General features: G+C 35.9%; 2 protein-coding genes and 1 pseudogene across 3 annotated transcripts; 2 read left to right on the top strand and 1 right to left on the bottom strand.

Moving 5' to 3' along the window:
- The first annotated feature begins 3,051 nt into the window (after positions 1-3,051).
- LOC103331724 (PLATZ transcription factor family protein) lies at positions 3,052-5,323 on the top strand. Its single transcript, XM_008234370.2, has 5 exons — positions 3,052-3,372; positions 3,531-3,710; positions 3,839-3,913; positions 4,318-4,458; positions 4,602-5,323. The coding sequence occupies exons 1-5, from the start codon at positions 3,139-3,141 to the stop codon at positions 4,941-4,943; spliced, it is 972 nt and encodes a 323-aa protein (XP_008232592.2). The 5' UTR covers positions 3,052-3,138; the 3' UTR covers positions 4,944-5,323.
- Positions 5,324-8,539: 3,216 nt separating this feature from the next.
- LOC103331723 (vesicle-associated protein 1-3) lies at positions 8,540-12,244 on the top strand. Its single transcript, XM_008234368.3, has 8 exons — positions 8,540-8,722; positions 9,142-9,212; positions 9,314-9,395; positions 9,692-9,807; positions 9,905-10,066; positions 10,175-10,216; positions 11,505-11,582; positions 11,887-12,244. The coding sequence occupies exons 1-8, from the start codon at positions 8,671-8,673 to the stop codon at positions 11,998-12,000; spliced, it is 717 nt and encodes a 238-aa protein (XP_008232590.1). The 5' UTR covers positions 8,540-8,670; the 3' UTR covers positions 12,001-12,244.
- A 1,720-nt stretch (positions 12,245-13,964) lies between these two features.
- Positions 13,965-17,617, bottom strand: LOC148917224 (uncharacterized; annotated as a pseudogene). Its single transcript, XR_016126995.1, has 7 exons — positions 17,594-17,617; positions 17,112-17,211; positions 16,879-17,014; positions 16,347-16,629; positions 16,163-16,232; positions 14,489-16,121; positions 13,965-14,337 (listed from the first exon to the last, which is right to left on the bottom strand). The product of XR_016126995.1 is annotated as an uncharacterized LOC148917224 (transcript).
- Between the last annotated feature and the right edge of the window lie 1,059 nt (positions 17,618-18,676).

The raw sequence follows: 18,676 nt of genomic DNA, 5'->3' as shown, positions 1-18,676 counted from the left end.
AGTTCTCTCTGCGCCCTTTTGCTTGCAGCTCTTCTGCGCATTCTTGCTCGCCTTTCTCGCTCTTGCCTATCCAAAACATCTTCCATGTCTGACATTGAGAATGGAGAATGAAATCTAAAATCTGAGAAATGAAATCTAAAATATGAGAAATGAAGATGTAGAGAAGATATGATGTGAGAGGTATGAGTGAGCCTTTGGTTTTATAGAAAAATTTAGACAGATAGAGATGACACGTGGCGCAATTTTAGATGATGAAAATCTTATCTGAAATTTGAAATTCAAATGAAATTTGGAATTGGAAATGTATCTGGAATTTGAATTTCGAAATGTATCTGAAATTCAAATTTTGAATTTATCTCAAATTTGAATTTTGAAATGTATCTGAAATTTGAAATTTATCTGAAATTTGAAACCGAAAATCTTATCCGATATGAATAGTATTGACACGTAGGAACCCAAAAATCTTATCTGAAAATATTATTCAAATTAATTGTTTAAATAAACAAAGTTGTGAAAAAAAAAAAAATGAATAGTAATTGCCATGGTAAGGGGCTAATCTTTGAAACATACATTTCTTTGTGGGAGCTAGAGCGTACTATTTACGTGAATAGTAACTGCCCTAGGGCTCCCCTTACCATGACAATGGAACTAACTGGTGGAAGTGCTCTTAGATACACATATAAAATTGTATACATAGAAAATCACTATTGATTGCAAATCAAACTTAACAAACTACGGTCGGGTAGTATAACTTATTCGCATGTTGTCGATATTGTATCTTACAAATAGAAAATATCAATCATATCGTCTATTTATATTATAATATACAAGCAAATTATTCTACAAGACCGTGTTTTAATACCGTACAATAATTTTTCGTTAGCTAGACATAGTAAAAGGGAAGTCACTTCAATCAACTAAGTAATAAAGAAGGAGATCTTGATGTCCTCTTGTTGGGGATACGATATCAATCAATCAATGTGCGCTGCTCATTGCTCACGCATGGCTAATGGCTATGGCGCTGTTATATATGCTATGTTATTAAATGCTGCTATATGTATGTATCTGAAGCTGCTGTGCCGTGTGTGGTTTGGCCATAGCAGTGGCGTAGAGCCTAAAGGCTGCTGATGACATTGCGTACGGTTGTTTGTGGCATTGCCTAATCCCTCTTTGTCTGCAGATCAGAATCGCAGCGGCAGCTGCCCAGCATGTCCTTGTAACTTTGGAGACTGTTCTCTCGTCTTTTTCCTTATCTCTCGTCAATATTTCACAAAAAAATGAAAAAAAATTCAATTTCCCTTCACTCTTCAAGGCCTTTTTATTTGACTAGATAACAAACAGCAAGTTAGGAAAAATCTGGAAAAGCATAATTTAACAAAAAACTATATGATAATAATGTCAATAGCATCTTTATAAAGTTATGGCACATGTGTGATTTGACAACCTATGTGACACTTTGCTTTTAAAAATAATTTGTAAGTGCAAATGAATTTCAAAAGTCATAAAAAGCGTAAATGTCGGTTTGTTATAGAAATTTATAGCATAATCATCAAAGTCACGTGCATGTGAGTGGAGGACAGAATTTATATGTCGTCAACTTAGAGTATAGTGGTAAATACACGTGTGAATCGTGACAACTAGATCTATGTTTCTAACCTCATCTATTGAAGCTTGAAAATACTAACGCGGCACAACAATGTTGGCTTCAATGTTCACTTGGAACCATTTTTAGGGTTTAGGACCCTAAACCATATTATTGGTAGTATACAAAAAACTTCGTGTTCAAAAACATGATCTCAATGTTGGATTATATTATATGATCTTTACTAATTTTATTCTTATGTTATCGTTTTCGCAATTTTAATTATGCTTTCACTCTAAATTAGGAAATTATATCCCAATAACAACAATACAATTAAGAGTGTTACCTTAACTTACATGAAAGTTAAACATAATAATCAAGTAATAAAGCTAGCTACCCTATCCATATCAGACATGATAATGCAATGCAATATTATCTCCTTATGGGAACAGGTACTGTAGTGATGTGATCATAAATTTGTCTGACAGTAATAAAAGCACTTTTACAAAGTGCATACATAATGGTAATTGTATGGGTGAACAAATAAAACTCTTCACCTAAAATCAGTACAGCATAATAATACAGCCAGCATATGTCTATTGTACAACAACTCTGAAGCGCTAATCAGTCAGCTAATATAATACTAATCACTCGTTTTAGCTTATGCGTTAACATAATTTCACGAGCGGTTTCTTCTTGTTTGAAAACTAGTTAGCATTTTAGCGCTCCCTCGGTTATTGTATATTCCATCCAAATAACGTTGTTATATATTTCATTTGTTGTCACATTTTGATTTTATTAATGCAGAATCAATTGTATGGCTAGATTAATACTCTAAACCTTTCTTTGTGCATAAAACATTATTCCCATTCTTATACAAAACATGACTTGCTTCAACTAACATTGGACAAATATAATTTGGGGGACCTGCATCCATTTTTACAAAGCATATCATATTCTTAGACAGCTTTTGCTGCCAACAAAAGGGAAAAAGAATTATGGGTTAGTGCTGTCAACACATGAAAAAAATGCACTCAGCTTTGCCCAAAGATTGCAAAATTAACAGAGTCCACAAAACAAAGCAAGGTGGGTAAAACTGTCATATTGAAATTTGTGATTTTTATAAAGGCCCTAATCCCACTTGCACCTTTGTTTTTTTACCGTTTTCCACCGAGAACTGAGAAAAGTCACTGTTTCTTGTCTTGTCATTTAGCAGTGAGAGAGAGAGAGAGAGAGAGAGAGAGAGAGCACCAACAATCCGACCATTAGTAAAGAACCATTTGGTTAGGGTTTTAGGGTTTTCGGGACATGGGCTCCTAGTAAACAGCAATAGAAAGGGAAAGATTTTGATTTGTGATATCCCCAGTTTCATCAAAATCTTTTTCTTTACATTTTTGTTTTGCTTCAAAGAGCTTATTTTAGCTATAATATTTTCTAAACCCTTTTTTTTTTTTTTTTTAAAAAAAAAAATTTCCCAACCCTTTGCTTACAACTTACAAGAACACGCAAACAACTACACCAGAAAATAAAAATAAAAATAGCGTCCACCTCAATAAATGAGGCCAGCCCTTCTCCCTCTCATTTTTCTTTGTTTTCTCATTGGTAAGGGTGATACTAGTGTATCAGTTTTAGCCAGGCGCCGTTTCTCTCTCTCTCTCTCTCTCTCTCTCTCTAAAGTCCAAGTTTTCTCTCTCTATGATAATGGCTACACCACCAATATCTTCTTAAGCCCTGACCACAATACTCTCACCCATACCACTGTCTCTTTCTCTTTTAAGAAAAACAAAATGGTGGGTTTTCTTTAATTTTCCTCTCTGATTCTTGTTCTCCAAACTCTTCTCTTTCTTTCCATGCCATTTTTTGATGAAAACTAATTGAATTTTGTTCATGTTCTGTTTGAAGTTTTTGTTTTTTATTTTAATTTTTCAAATTCATGTGTTTATTATAGTTTGTTCCTTCAAATATTCTACCCCACTGGCTTGAAGTCCTGCTGTCTGAAAAGTTCTACAACGCTTGCATAATTCATGAGGAGGCAAAGAAGAACGAGAAGAACATCTACTGTTTGGACTGTTGCATGAGTCTCTGCCCTCACTGCTTGAACCCTCATCGCCCTCACCGACTTTTGCAGGTAATTAACTAATTCCTTCAAAATTCTGAAGTTTCCCAGAAGAGCTCATCTTTTCTTTGGAAAATTCAATCAAAGTTTTGATCTTTTTATTATTATTTATCATGCTTGTTTTCTCTGAAATGTTTCAGATAAGGAGGTATGTTTACCACGACGTTGTAAGACTGGATGATGCTGCCAAGCTAATTGACTGTTCTTCTGTTCAAGTAAGTGAAATTTCCCAGCTTTCTAAGCTTAATTATACTTTCTGGGTTCTTTTTTCCTAATAAAACAAATTCTACATGCATATCATCATGTAGTGTATATATGCCCTTGATTGGTTTACAAGCACCTAAAAAAGTCATCTTGAGAAAGAGAAGTGCAAAAGTTTTTCATGACCAAAAAGTAAAGCTGTTAATTTCTTCCTGTATCTGCTTCTCTCTCTCTCTCTCTCTCTCTCTCTTGCTTGCTGAAAAATGGATGGGCTATGCCTTTGCTCAAAAGGTCTCGAAACAATAGCATGAAATGAACCCATCTTTGAATTCAATTCTTTGATTCTAAATCCCTGTTCTGATATTCTTTGTGTGAGCATAATCTCAAGAATTTTTCTCTCTACTTTCTCTCTCTACAGTCATACATAAGCAACAGTGCAAAAGTGGTGTTTTTAAACCAAAGGCCACAAACAAGGAATTGCAGAGGCTCCGGCAACATCTGCAGCACCTGTGACAGGAGCCTGCAAGACCCATATCTCTTTTGCTCCCTTTACTGCAAGGTTTGCTCGTGCCCATAGCCAAAACAAATTTCAATTCTTCTGCTTTCTCTCTCATTTCTCACTCTTTCTCAATTTTCCCAAATACCCTTTTCAATTCTCCACCTCGTCTCACTTGGGTCTCTTCCATTTTTGTTTCTCTGCAGATTGATTACGTTCTTAGAACAGAAGGTGGCCTGTCCAAGTACCTTCTAGAGTGCAAATTCATGTCCTTACCCGAATCCGGTTTAGACGACGGTCAGATGACTCCTGACTCGGTTCTTGAACCGGCCGGTTCAACCCGAACCTCGTCCGGGTCATGCGGGTTCGGTGAGGTGGGGTGTCTGGCCCTAGCCTGTACTGCCACGACCGAGATTGTGAGGAAAAAGAGGAGCAGCATGTCAACGTATCGGACAGCTTGTCGGCCGGTTTTTTCGCCAGTCTCCGAAATTTCGGCCGGGTTGATGAACCGGCGAAAGGGGACGCCACATCGGGCTCCGCTGTATTGAATATTGTGCATGGATGGATTTAGTGATAATATTTTTAGTAAGTAAAATTAAATGCAGAGGGATTTTAGGGGGTATGAATTTGTAAAAGTTGGTGATTTTCATACTTTTTGTCTTTGGAGAGAAGTCTTCCGCACGACCGTCACCAATTTAATTATTAAGATTACACTTCAAATCGTATTTAGTGGGATCTAATTATTGTTATGGTTCCATTAAATTAGGTGTCGTTTATTTTGTTGTTGAAGATTTTCCTCAACTTGTAAGGGGATGAGACTCGAGAGCATGTACCTTTGTACTCGAGGTCCTATGTATTGATCTCCTAATATCGCTTTGTATCAAAGAAAAAGAAAGATTTTCTTACTCTTCTTGCTGCGAAAGAAAAATATGTACCAATTTTTTAGAGGGGCGTTTGCTCTGTGCTTTGTATTGAGTAGGTCGGTTGGCTGAATTTAAATGGTTCAATTGTCTAGTTTTCTTCCTACAGAGTAATGGAGAGTAATGATGAACAGTTACAGAGAGTAATGGTGAACACTGACAAATAGTTGGAAAAAGTTCAGCATCAGTTAATTCCTAACTCAGTGTTATTTCCTCCCATTTTGGGGGACTCAATTTGAATTTAAGCTTCTTAAATTCAGCGACAGGAAGTAGAAAACTCTTGGTGTTGGACTTGTGCAAATACCTGCCGGAAATGAAAGATCACGTGTGATTAAATGCTTCCTTTGAATTTTTTTCTTTTTGGGTTGATTGATTATGAATTTTGATATTTCCTTCCAAAAGAATTTAGGGGAGTTATGAATGGCTGAAGTTAGAAATAGGGAAGAGTAAAAATAGCTATGAGATCAAGTACCTAATCAATCTAATTTCTGATTTTTTTTTTCAGATATTGAATTACGAATTGTAATACATAATTCACATAATATTAATTATGTATGTGCTAGTTAACGCACGAGAAGTCAAAAATTTCTAAGATCAACTGTATTAGTTTACATCATTCCAAGTAAGTAAACATATCACTCTCTCTTTATTCCAGTATAACAACAACTTAAACTAAAATTTTAACGTGGTTCGGTTCGGTAATATTCATCATGCATTCACATTCATAATAAGAGAAAATAAGCTTGTACAAGATTACCATTGCATGGTTAGGTTACACAAATTGAAGCCATATATCAGAAATTGCACAGCCTCTCTTAAAAAGGGCATTGAATGGCCAGTATACATGATATGAGCAAGCAAGTAGCCCTTGAGATGGCTTTGAGTAGCTATAGAAGAAGCTATATGGGGCTAGAGCAAAATGGTTGCAAGATCGAGAATGCATCTAATAATTTATACATGTGTTCTTGTAGTTGTAGACTAGTTGGTATGCCCCTAGGTCGAGCCTACCAAATTTTGTTGCTTCTTTTTGTTTGAATTTGATTTAAAATCATAGATTGTGGAATTTTTTTTTATATTGTTAATTGTTAATATGGCATCAAATCTTCCCAGTTCTTGAAAACCGGGCCCGGTTCGACATGCAAGGCTAATTTCCGTTTGTTATGACATTTCCTCATCTAATTTTGGCCACAAACTTAAGTTACGTCAACCAAAGCAAATTATGCTACTAAGAAAATTAAAAAACATTTTCATATTTTGTCTTTTTACAAAACATATGACTATGAGCCCTTGATATTTATAAGTTTTATGGTATTGTGTGAGAGTTAGTTCTGGCTTTTTAGCATGAATTGCAAATTCATGATTTACGAGAATAATTTTCATGTAACGAGGACGTCATTTAAGAGTATAATAAATCAATAGGTTGATAATGTGATTGACTCTATCAGATGACATCCCGATAAATAAGTTTCTCTTCATCTTACATGGGTGTGATTATTTGAGTATTATGGTCTCATTCAAAACATTGGTCAAAGTTCTAAATTAAAAATAGTTATTTTTAATAAACAGTCGTATAAAGTGGGCGATTTCATCTTTCCTTATAAAGAAACTTAGATAACACCACCCCATCAAGTATTTGATGGAGATCCCAGACCCGCAAGGCCCGTGGTCTCTTCTTTTCTGTTTCTTCATCCCCTTTATGTTTTCTAATGACAAAGTAGTGACAAAAAATGTAACAAAAAAAAGTAAGCGACAATTTTCAAAACCCATCCTAATCAATTGGATCTCCATCCCCAATGGAGATGAGAAACTATTTCTTTTGGGAACCATGCATGGAGATAATCCTTAATATATTACATGCATCCATGATGGCACAATATTTAGAGGTAGGCTTCATCTGTGTTTCCATATGTCTGAAAATAAAAGCCTAAGACTCTACAGTCTATATAGCGACAGGCTTCTTGACCTAGCACTAGCTATCAAGGTTTTGTGTGACTTGTAGCACGTGACAATTAACGTATTGAATTCTTGTGCTACCAAAATTGTTGTACCGGTATTAGGTTGAGTTTTCAAATTTAGATTTGATGATTGTCCGTTTGGTGATGTATAGGATTTGGTGGCCTAATCATGGATTGGTTGTCTAATCTATAGGGCAAAATATAATAGGGTTATGAATCCTACCAAAATGTTGAGATTAAGTTAGATTTGGAGTATGTCTAATCCTACTATAAAAAATTTTAATATAAAAAACTTTTAATTAACTATATTATTCTTATTTAATGAAAAGTTTCATTTCTTAATAAATTCATTAACCAAAGGTAATTTCTGGTATTTTGAATATTTCATCGTTCTCTATCTCTCTAGAAATTATAGGATTACGTATTATATATATGGGAGTTTCACTAAAACACCCAAAATGATATAAATAGTTGATTTGGGGTTGATTTTGGGTGTGTTTCTATGTTTAAATAGTCTGGATAAATACTGAAATTATAAATAGCATAATTCTAATTGAATGTTTTCTTTAAATTAATTTAAAGCTTTTATTTTTTTTTCTTCAAATTAGCGATAGATACATTGCATTGGAGAGGGGGACACTTTTCCTCGGTATTCGAACGGGTGACAAGAGGGGAAGGGAGGAGGCACCTCACTACTGATGTAAACCCCTCGGTCAAATTAATTTAAAGCTTGCCAATTCAATAATTTTACAAAAAAGGAAAAAATATCATATGTTTTCTTTTTTTACATGGACGTAGCTGGCTGCAATTTCCTTTTTTTTTGCAATGAGAAATGGCAAAGTTGGTGTAAATACGTTACTCTTTCTGTTTCACAAAATGCTACAATTTTCCAACATGCCATAAACACCCTTGTGAAATAAATTCATACTACCGTCAAACCATGTAAAGAGCTAGAAATGACATGGGCATTTTAGTCATACTGCATTTCATCGACGCTCACCAACATTAAAAACCTCTGAATCAGGCCATGAAAGAAAACATTAAAACCAGAAAAGGATGGAACGAAAAAAGCAGAAATAAAATTAATTCCAGTACCTAACGTAACTGCCATTCACTTATTGAACATCACAGATAACTTTCTCACCGTTGGATTGAGATAAACTCAATTCAGATCCACGGTTGAAACTAGTCACCGTAAATCAAACCCTCGGTGAGTTTATCTCTCTCCATATTTTTTGAATCACGGAAACTGTTTCTTCTGCTATTTCTTCTTCCCGTCTCTCTTTTCTCCTTCTCGCTCGGATCATATATTTTCTCACAAACCCTAAATTTTTATTTCAATTTTTTGTTTGAAAAGATTTAGGAGATAAAAAAAAAGGGAATTAATTTGATTCGTGGTCATGAGTACTGGAGATCTTCTTAGCATTCAGCCCACAGAGCTCAAATTCCCATGTAAGTCTGTTGCTTTCGTCTTTCTTTAAATTTAAATTTCCTTCGTTTGTATGTCAGATGATTTTCCGTTTGGTTGGTGAGAAAATTAAAGAAAAATATCCATTTTGAATGCCATGTTGGGTTTTACTGGACTTACGATGACACATTTTAATTCTGCAAATAAGTATGGGGCTGGGTAGAATTGGATTGAATTTCTTCTGTCAATTATGGTTCTAAACTTTGAATGCTTGCACTAACACGTTCTGTTTGAAAAGGAATTACCTTTCTTTCATTGCCTTTAAATTTTTGTAGTTAGGTACATTGTGAATTTGTGTGTGGTCTAGTATCATTAAATGGTATGGTAATTTTGATTTTGCCATTGGGAAAATTGTCCAAGTGTTTGATTTAATTTTTGGGTTCCTTTTTTTGTGGTGGAAAAGTTGAAGTGAAGAAGCAGAGCTCATGTTCCTTGCAATTGACCAACAAAACAGATAAATATGTGGCGTTCAAGGTAATTTTTTTGTTTTCCCATTACAATTGTTAATTGACTTGGTCTGAACATTTAAGCTATGGATTCATAATGCGTACTGTTTGGATGATGTGATTGAATAGGTTAAAACAACCAATCCAAAAAAATACTGCGTCCGGCCCAATGCTGGAATTGTTTTGCCCGGAACAACATGTGATGTTACAGGTGAATATTCAATCACTTTAAATAATAAATGGTTCATATTAATTTCTCAGTTATCACATCTTTTTTTCCATTTTCAAGTTTTTGAAATCTGAATTTTCTTTCATGAGCTTAATGATGTCATAGTGTTCACTGCTTTAGCTGATAATGTTTTTAATTGTTTTTCTCTATTTTCTTTAGGCTATACTGGTTGCTTCCATTAGTTTTTTGCTTTTATTTTTGGGAGAAAGCATTGATATAATTGTTTAACCTATTAATTTGTATATCTTAATTTCCTGATTTAAAGTTGATTTTTGTAGTTACAATGCAAGCACAAAAAGAGGCACCCCCAGATATGCAGTGCAAGGACAAATTTCTCCTTCAAAGTGTTGTTGCACCAGATGGTGTAACTCCGAAAGACATAACGCCTGAAATGGTTGGATGATGCTGCCAGCAAATTTTCTTTTTGGTGTAGAGGTTCTGTTTTGGGGTTTATTTTTGTTGATTTGATTTTTGTGTTACCTTGTTTATAGTTCAACAAGGAGGATGGTAAAGTTGTGGGAGAGTTCAAATTGCGGGTAGTCTACTTTCCTGCGAATCCCCCATCACCTGTCCCTGAAGGATCTGACGAAGGCTCTTCTCCCAGGGCTTCAGTGCTTGATAATGGGAATCAAAACACTTCCTTGTTTGATGCTGTAAGGGTTTTTATTTTTATTTTTTTTAATGCAAGCTTTCAGGAAAGTTTGAAAATGAATTGAATCTGTGGAATAGTTATTCATTTTCATTTTATATGGAAAGCTCAGGTATCAAGATCTCTTGAGGAACCGAAAGAGAAGTCATCAGAGGTGAGACGTCCTTTCTATTCTCCTTAACAAATATACTTTCTTTTAAATTTCATAGGAATTTACCTTGGAGTTGACAGATCTAGTTTCATTTTCTTGCATTTAATATTCGTGAATTCTGTAGAGTGCTTAAACTTTGAATATATGGTGAAGGGACAACTTTATCTTTTGTAACGTTTTCTTTTTCTCTGTAGAAAGCATCTAGACTAACTAAGTATGTCATTGCTAAAAGGTATTCTCCAATAGTGCCTATTTGGAGGTTTCTTATCTTAGTGCTTGATTTGCTTCTAGAATGTTATAAACAAGCATAATGTACTAAGTTCATGAATGTATTGAATGATAGTAACCATAGGGGTCAGTACCAGTCATTAGAGATTGTTGATACCTAAGTTTTTAGTCGTTTTATGTGGTTTCTACCACTTAGTTCTTAAGAGGCCTTTGGTGGTAGCTACAAGTCCATAATATTTTAGGAACTTCTAGGTTGTTCGAACAGTAATTTTTTGACTTTCTTTCCCAGAAGGCATGCTTAGTTTTCTTTAGTGTAAAGTTCACTTTTGTTTAGGTGGAACCACTGTTATAAATTTCAATTTTTAGATTTATCATCAGCATGATGTGAAATTTTTTACTGACAGTGCATGAAACAAAAGAATTTTTCAAAATAATAGGAGGAAGGAAATAGAAGTATTGTGGGATAGAGTTCATTTTGGGGATTCTTTGTGGGCTGCAATTTCCTTGTAGTTTCAGGATATAGCATTTTTCCTCATGTGGATTGGAAGGTGGAGGTTTCTTGAACTCTCGTATGGTTAGCTTAGCTGTTTTATAATAATTGTACTTAGTTAATTAGGACCTTGTTTTCTGGTTTAGGGATCTTGTATGCAATCCAGTGGATAACTTGTGTCAATTATGTCTTGTACCTCCAATTACAGCCTATTATTAAAATCCGTGTTTCTCGTAAAAAAGGTTATCGGTACAATTTAATTGCCACATAAGTTTTTAGTCCATGCCTCACTACCATGCTACTTCATCTACTGTCTGCACGATTCTCTAGGGGGAGCTTATTCGTGTTTAATTTTTTGCTTAACAAGCCCAGAGCAGTTAACAAATTCCTCAACTTTCCCATTGTACTAATTAATTTTAATTTTTTATTTATAATTCTTTCAAACTTCTGTTTCTTATTTATTTTGCTATCCATTTTATCTTAATTATTGTTGTCTTTGCATTTGATGTGATCACTTGAGTTAGATTACCTTATTTTCAATATTGCAATTTCTTATGTACATCCATTCCTCAGGCATGGTCCATGATTTCCAAGTTGACTGAGGAGAAGACCTCTGCTTTGCAACAAAGTCAGAAACTACATCGTGAACTGGTATTGTTTATGATATATGCATTGTTGGTATTTGTCATTCTACTTTTGTGTTGTTTCTGGTAAACATCATGCCAATCATACTTTCGATTATCGATTTAGGCTGCCAATAGCATTACCACCCTTTGAACTTGGTTAGCTGTCAATAGTTGTAGCAGAAACAGAAGAAAAGAGAGAAAAAGTTTTGTTCTTTTGTTAATGGTTGTATTGTTTTATTCTTTGAATAGATGGACGCTTGATGTATTTACTTTTTTCTATTTTTTTTTCTCTATTCCTTTTTGGCATAACACAAATTTTCATTGATCAGGACCTGTTGAGAAAAGAACTAAGCAAAAACGGCGGGGGTGGATTTTCATTATTGTTTGTGGTGCTCTTTGGTCTTTTGGGCATCTTGGTTGGTTACTTCATCAGGAAAACATAGAAGCTGAAGTGAAGGCTGTTTGTCAATTAATTAGTTGGATTCCGGCATAATTATGTGGTGCTCCACAATTTTCAACATTTTAGGGACTCTCTTACTCTTATTGTAAAAATTTAGTCTTTGATTAATTGACACTCTGTTTTGAGCAAATATTTTTTTTGTAACATAACCTATGTTATTGGACAGATGGGCTCAATGAACCCATGTAAACATAACATATGTTATTGGATTGGTTTAGCAGCATCAAGTCTTTTTCTCCAGTGCTTGTTAGCGTTTGGGTGTTCATTGGTTTGAATTATTTTAATTCTAGTGGAAATTAATTGACAAAATGATCTTATTGGCTGCCTTGGGCCATAAGTCTTGAGGTGTTTTGATAGTCACGAATCAAAGTTATTTGTTTGGTACTTTTGACAGTCATAAGTCCCTAGGCAGATGCAAGTGTTGAACTAAACTGCGGATTTATAAGAGATTATTTATTAGAAATTGCGGCTAATCTTCCTTAACATGATACCTATGTTGCACTGATACAGATACGTGTACAGCGATATGATACAATATGATACGCCGATACGGCAAATCTCTAAAAAGTAGGATACGGGTATGGCACCAACATCATCTTCTTCACTAGTTAGCCGCCTCTTCTTCGCACAGCAACTGTCTGCAACTGCAGATTAGCAGCAGCTGCAAGCGCAAGTAAGTTCTTTTCTTCTTCTTTCTTCCTTCTTCCTCCTTCCTTCTTCTTCTTCTCTTTTAGTTGCCATCAAAGTTACCCATTTACGTATCAGGACAGTATTGCTAGCGTATCGTGACCGCATCAATGGAGTATCGGAGCCATATCGTAAAGTCAACATCCTAGAAAAGTCTACGATACGCCACATGGCGTATCGGATACGTATCGATGCCGTATCGTATCGGCGCCGTATCGGATACGAGCATACCCCAAAAATCTGGCGTATCTGTGCAACATAGGAGCATGATACTATACATAATCTTCTTAATTTCAGAGATACATCTTTTCTTACTGTAATTAATACAACAACAAACATAAAATATACATACGTAATAATAAAAATCATAGATGAAGCAAAAGCAGTGATGGGTTTTAGGACTAGTTTGCCAGGTTGGGAGTTGTTGCTGTGGTTACAGTTTCCACTGTCCCTGGGCTTGAAGTTGACTCAATTTTCTTGTCATGGGCTTGTCGAGGACAAGACGAAGGCTTGCGCCCTTCGTGATCATGATGGTGATGATGATGACAACGTCTAGTAATAAAAGCTCCAGCCATGGCCCCCAACACAAACGTTACACCAGGTTTTAGAACACCCATTTGGCTCATCTTTTTTCTCGGATTTGTGTTGCTAGATGGTGATAGAATAGTATAGTGTGAAAGTTTTGAGATTGGAAGTGTGAGGAAAACGGAAGAGTTTGATGGGTTTTATATGGAGTATGGAGTGGTACTATGAGTGCTGGGCAAGGCTTTGGTTGGGTCATCGTTCACACATGGGATATGGCTATTGGCTAGACCCTTTTAGCCCCTTCTTCAAGGGTCAACAACTCAAAACAATTTGTATAATGGAAACCCGATAAGGGCCATAGTGGGCCAGCACAATACTCATTGACTGTTCTTCACGAAAACCGTGTCCCTTGGCGCATGCGGCCGCTCATTCAATTCCGTTATGCATTTGGAGTTCTTTCTGTGGCAGGGTCTAATTCCAGTAGGCCAGCACTCATTGACTGCGTTCTTCACGAAAACCGTGTGCCTTGGCGCATACGGCTGCTCATTCAAGTCCATTATGCATTTGCGTTCTTTCTGTGGCAAGGTCCAATTCCATCATAGGCCAGCACTCATTGACTCCGTTCTTCATTGGTACTGAACCATAGCACAATTACAAAAGACTTGCTAAATATCACCAGAGCTGAGCATTACAAAGGATTGGTTAAAAACCACAAGTGCAGCGCATTACAAAAGATTTACCAAAACAAACAAGTTCATAATTATAAAATTCTTGCCAAAACAAATAAGTTCACAATTACAAGGCAGTTGCATTATCAAACAGTTTCACTATTACAAGGTTACTGTCATGGCCTCTAAGGCTTTGCCTTCTTTGCATGTGATTTGGACTTTGGGGATTAAGAGATAACCATTGACTCATCCTGTGTTCCACTTGCAAACACAAAGGTCGCACTTGGTTGGCGGTTTGTCCCATCCACTTGTACAGTTGGAACTGAGCTTCTCCCACCCATTCCTATAGTTGGAGCAATGCCTCTCCCTCCCAATCCTGCATTTGGAGTAGTGCCTCTCCCTTCCATTCCCGCGGTTGAAGTGCCTCTGTCTCTACATGCCTTATCCATATTCACCAACATCAAATAATACCAAGCATAAAACTATAAAGTAAAACCAAAATCAATACCAAACATCATAAAATAATATCAAGCAACATCAAATAATACCAAGCATAAAGGATTGGTTAAAAAATACCAAGCAACATCATACCCTTAGTTTTGCCCTTCTCATTGGATTGGAGTGAGGAGTTTGGCTAGCAACAGTTTGGGTTCTTGTAAGTTCGGTAGGTGCATCTTGCCTATTTGCAGCTTGCCTTGGCCTTTGTGAATTGCTAGCTTGCCCTTCTCCATTGTTTCAACCACAATTAGTTGCATTGTGCCCTTGGTCACATCTTCTGCAGTGTATTATGATATCATACCTTCTTAAATTTGTGGCACCTTTTGGAATATCCTTTGTCCCTCTTACCTTAGATTTACTTGGCCTTCCAACTTGCTTACACAGGAGGTTTGATGGGTGGATTGCCTGTTTTCACCCATAAGTCTTGAGTAGGCATGGGGAAAATGAAATTCCCATATGCTCTATCATATGCATCTCTAAAATAAGCAGGATTCACATATTGCATGAGACTCCTTTGTTTCCTTGAGATTGCAGCCAGTGCATGGCAACAAGGAAGACCACAGAGATCCGATTTCATGCATGAGCATGTATGCCTATTCAAATCCACAACATATTGGCCTCCCAACATGTGCATAACTTGATACTTTCGTCCTCCAGTATGCTGAGCAATGCATGACCCCACTCTCATTCAAGGTTTTTAACATTATCTTTACAATCCTTGGTTGAACCTTCTGAGTCCACTGCATTTCTCTTTGCCTTGCCATTCTCAACATTAAATAACTTCTTAATCTTTTTAGCATTGTCAATATTGATTTGTCCCTAGATTCTAAAATAGCAGAATTGAAACATTCACATAAATTATTGAGCAACATATCACACTTTGGCCAATTTTGAAATGTGATATGCTCCAATGACTTGCAGACCTATCTTCCAGCCATTTGTAAGCTTTTCTAGACAAATCCCTTATCTTCTCCATCTCTGCTTCCCACCATGAAACTGTAATGGCTCTTGCTGCAGCCCATAATCTCTATTTCAAAGCCAAACTACTGTGACCAGTTGTCTTGAAGTTTGCATGGAGATGCTTGACACAATATCTGTGCTCAGCAGTTGGCAGTTAGTCTTCTATTGCTCTTCCTAGACCTTTTTGCTTATCTGTAATGATTATCCACCCATTTCCATATGTGATACCTATATCTCTAAAGAATATTTCTAACAACCAAGTCCAACACTCTTTGTTCTCAATCTCCACCACACCAAATGCTATTGGGAACATGCCATTGTAATCCCACTATTGTCCTACAACTTTCTAAGAATCCTCTCCTACAAGCATCAAAACATACATACATCCTTTGAAAAACTGGATATGCACCTCTCAAAGTTGTCTTCATAAGGACTGTGCTACCTGTGTTTTGTCTCTTAATCTATTCACAATAGTCCCATAGCTTTGCATATTGTTCTTCAATTGACCCTTGAATATTCTCTTGAGCCATTTACTTTGCTTTATAAATATGATCCTTAGTAACATCAATGAAATAATGCTTCCTTACCAATGCCATTAAATCTCCCATTGAAATATTAAGATTTGTCTTAAGCTCATCATCAAATCTTGCAGCTAACCAACTAGAAGTGGCAAATCTGCTTATTTCCTCTTTCCCACATGTGTGCTCTCCTACAAAACTCTTCATTGTAACAGTTGGACCTTTCCCAACATGAGATGCATATAGTACTTAAGGATTGATTTTATGTTGCATTTAATTATGAGCCTACCAGGCTCATTATTCACAAAGTTCAGTAACCTGGCACAACTATTAACATAGTATCGAACAACTTCTTTGCACTATGTCATGGTCGGGAATTCAAGCCCCAAATTAAATTTGGGAAACCTCAAGTCATGATATCTGTAATACTGCTTAAATCTAAGGGCTCTTCTTCTTTTGGTCTTCCATCTCACTATAGTATTTCCCTCATTCTCAAAATCATGAACACTTCTCAAATCATCAGTGTCATATTCATAAGTATTTGCCTCACCTGGTTCTTTCTCATGGTCTTCTTTATCTTCATTTACAACAAATCTATCATAAACCCTCTCATCTTCTTCATCACTTTGCTCAAACTCAGTTTCTCTATACACATAATCTTTTACATCAAGTTTTTCCTCATTTTCATTTTCATCTTCATCTTTTACTTGCACATCAACATATACAAACTCATCCACATTAACTGACTCACCATATCTGTTTATATCATCATCAAAACATCATCCGCAAAACCTTCACCAAACTGAGCATCTAAAAAACCTTCACCAAATTGAGCATCTACAAAACCTTCATCAAATTGATCATATACAAAACCTTCCCCAACTGGTCATTATTGACAAACTCATCATCACCCCCATAACCATCTAGATTTTCATCATCATCTGTTTCTAAATCCACATCTACAAAACCCTCATCACCCACGTTAACATGCGGTAGGTTGTTTACCTTTGTTGCTGTGCCGCACCACTTGGAATAGAAGCTTGGCTTTCTGATGTATGCCCTTGTTGTGAGATGTTAGTAATGTATATCACATCTAGTTGTCTTGAGGACTGGTGCTTCATGAACTCAAGATAATCTTTGTCTGTAATAATTGGAACCCAACCATTTTTTCATTGTAAAAGAACCTACTTGTCTGTTCTGTGTACCCAAGCTTTATTGCTGACTCATACAAATCCAACATGGACACATAATCTTTGCAATGGTTGTCACTCCAGTGCCAGTGCCACCTAAATAGAACCCATCCGTAACATACCATCCATGGTGAATTTTCAAGATCAGCTGCATAGTTCAAAATGTAGAACAATTAATGTCTATCTACCACATTTATCTACCATTCAACACCTATACCAACTTACTAAAGTACAAAAACAGCTGCAAAATTAAAACTCATCATAGAGAACGAATCTTTCACCACTGAACTGATAGTAAAAGGAAGGACCACGCATGAATAAAACGTATTATACAACTCCAGTTGAAGGAGTCTCATAACAAGACATAAAAAGGGACAACATGGAATAAATCTCTTTCCAAACCAAAACTGACATAAAAAGGACCATTGAAAAAAAATAAATATATTTTTCATCGATTCATACAAACATGATGGTATAATATTCGTCAAAACTCATGAGGTGGAGAGAAATTAGGAAAAGTAGACACTTACAGTACTTCGGATGCTCTCCACCATATCTTAGGATAACAAACATCTCCTCGAACAATCACTCTCAAAGTCGATCAGAATCTCTCTGTATTACCCCTCAAATTTCAAACGAATCTTCACTCTGCCCAATTAGTTTCAGCAATCACATCTCAAGTTCTCAAACCTAAAGTCGCATTACACACTCTTGAAACTCTAAAATACAATTTTGCCCAAATGATGTGACCTCAGTGGTTTTGTGTAATTTAGTTGAAGTGAAGGGTGAAGTGGCAATTTTGCCCCTTCTTAATGGGCTCACGTAAGCATAACGTGGGAAGAGTAACGGAGAAATGGATGAAATTAGTCAAAGTTTGACGTTAGGGACCTAATTGGCTATTTTTAACAAATTCGTATCCTTAATTTACCCAAAAAATAATCAAGGGTGCAAATTGACAATTATGATATAGTTAGGGAGCAAAACCACAATTTTCCCTCTAATAATATAAGCAAAAGGTGGGGTGGTTTTGGATCATAAAGCTAAGTAGGAATGGGCACGGATCGGTTTGGAATGGTAGATGACTCTTCTGTTAACCAAACCAAAGACTTCGATAGACTTTGGATTGATTAACCTAATATTCGGTTCGGATTGGTTCGCGCCAGTAGTACCGTAATAAAACATACTAATAAAAATACAATTTATCCTACTTTCACATAACATAAGTTCTTGAATAAATATACCAAATTATCCTTGTAAAATATAAAAATCCAATAGTCTAATTCATCCAAGTATGAAATCAAATAACTTAGTCACTATATAACTCAATATGTACTCAAGATGTTCTGGGAGCCACTTGTGTTTGTTGTTTGAAACTTTGAGTGTTCTTTTTATTGAATTTTCTACATTATGTAAATGATTTTGACATTTGTTCCGCGATGAGTTCTTTAGATTTTAATGTGGAATCCAACCATATAAAGAACATAAAATTTGGATCAACGGTTGGAAAGTTATAGGTAAAAAACCGAACAAAGGTCAAAATTGGAAAACACATGTTTGTGCCTAATAAATCACGGTCATAAACTGACTGAAGGGACTTCCTCTCGGCCCTAGCA

Source organism: Prunus mume, linkage group LG5 (genome assembly GCF_029339155.1).
Source record: "Prunus mume cultivar Tortuosa linkage group LG5, ASM2933915v1, whole genome shotgun sequence".
NCBI lineage: Eukaryota > Viridiplantae > Streptophyta > Magnoliopsida > Rosales > Rosaceae > Prunus > Prunus mume.
This window is presented reverse-complemented; position numbering and strand designations above follow the sequence as displayed.

Excerpts from the sequence above, each read along its gene's own strand:
- LOC103331723 (XM_008234368.3), top strand. The coding sequence starts at position 8,671 with ATGAGTACTGGAGATCTTCTTAGCATTCAGCCCACAGAGCTCAAATTC. Across the intron at positions 8,723-9,141 it reads CACAGAGCTCAAATTCCCAT|TTGAAGTGAAGAAGCAGAGC; the intron begins GTAAGTCTGTTG and ends GTGGTGGAAAAG. Across the intron at positions 11,583-11,886 it reads AGAAACTACATCGTGAACTG|GACCTGTTGAGAAAAGAACT; the intron begins GTATTGTTTATG and ends TTCATTGATCAG.
- LOC103331724 (XM_008234370.2), top strand. The coding sequence starts at position 3,139 with ATGAGGCCAGCCCTTCTCCCTCTCATTTTTCTTTGTTTTCTCATTGGT. Across the intron at positions 3,711-3,838 it reads GCCCTCACCGACTTTTGCAG|ATAAGGAGGTATGTTTACCA; the intron begins GTAATTAACTAA and ends GAAATGTTTCAG. Across the intron at positions 4,459-4,601 it reads TTTGCTCCCTTTACTGCAAG|ATTGATTACGTTCTTAGAAC; the intron begins GTTTGCTCGTGC and ends GTTTCTCTGCAG.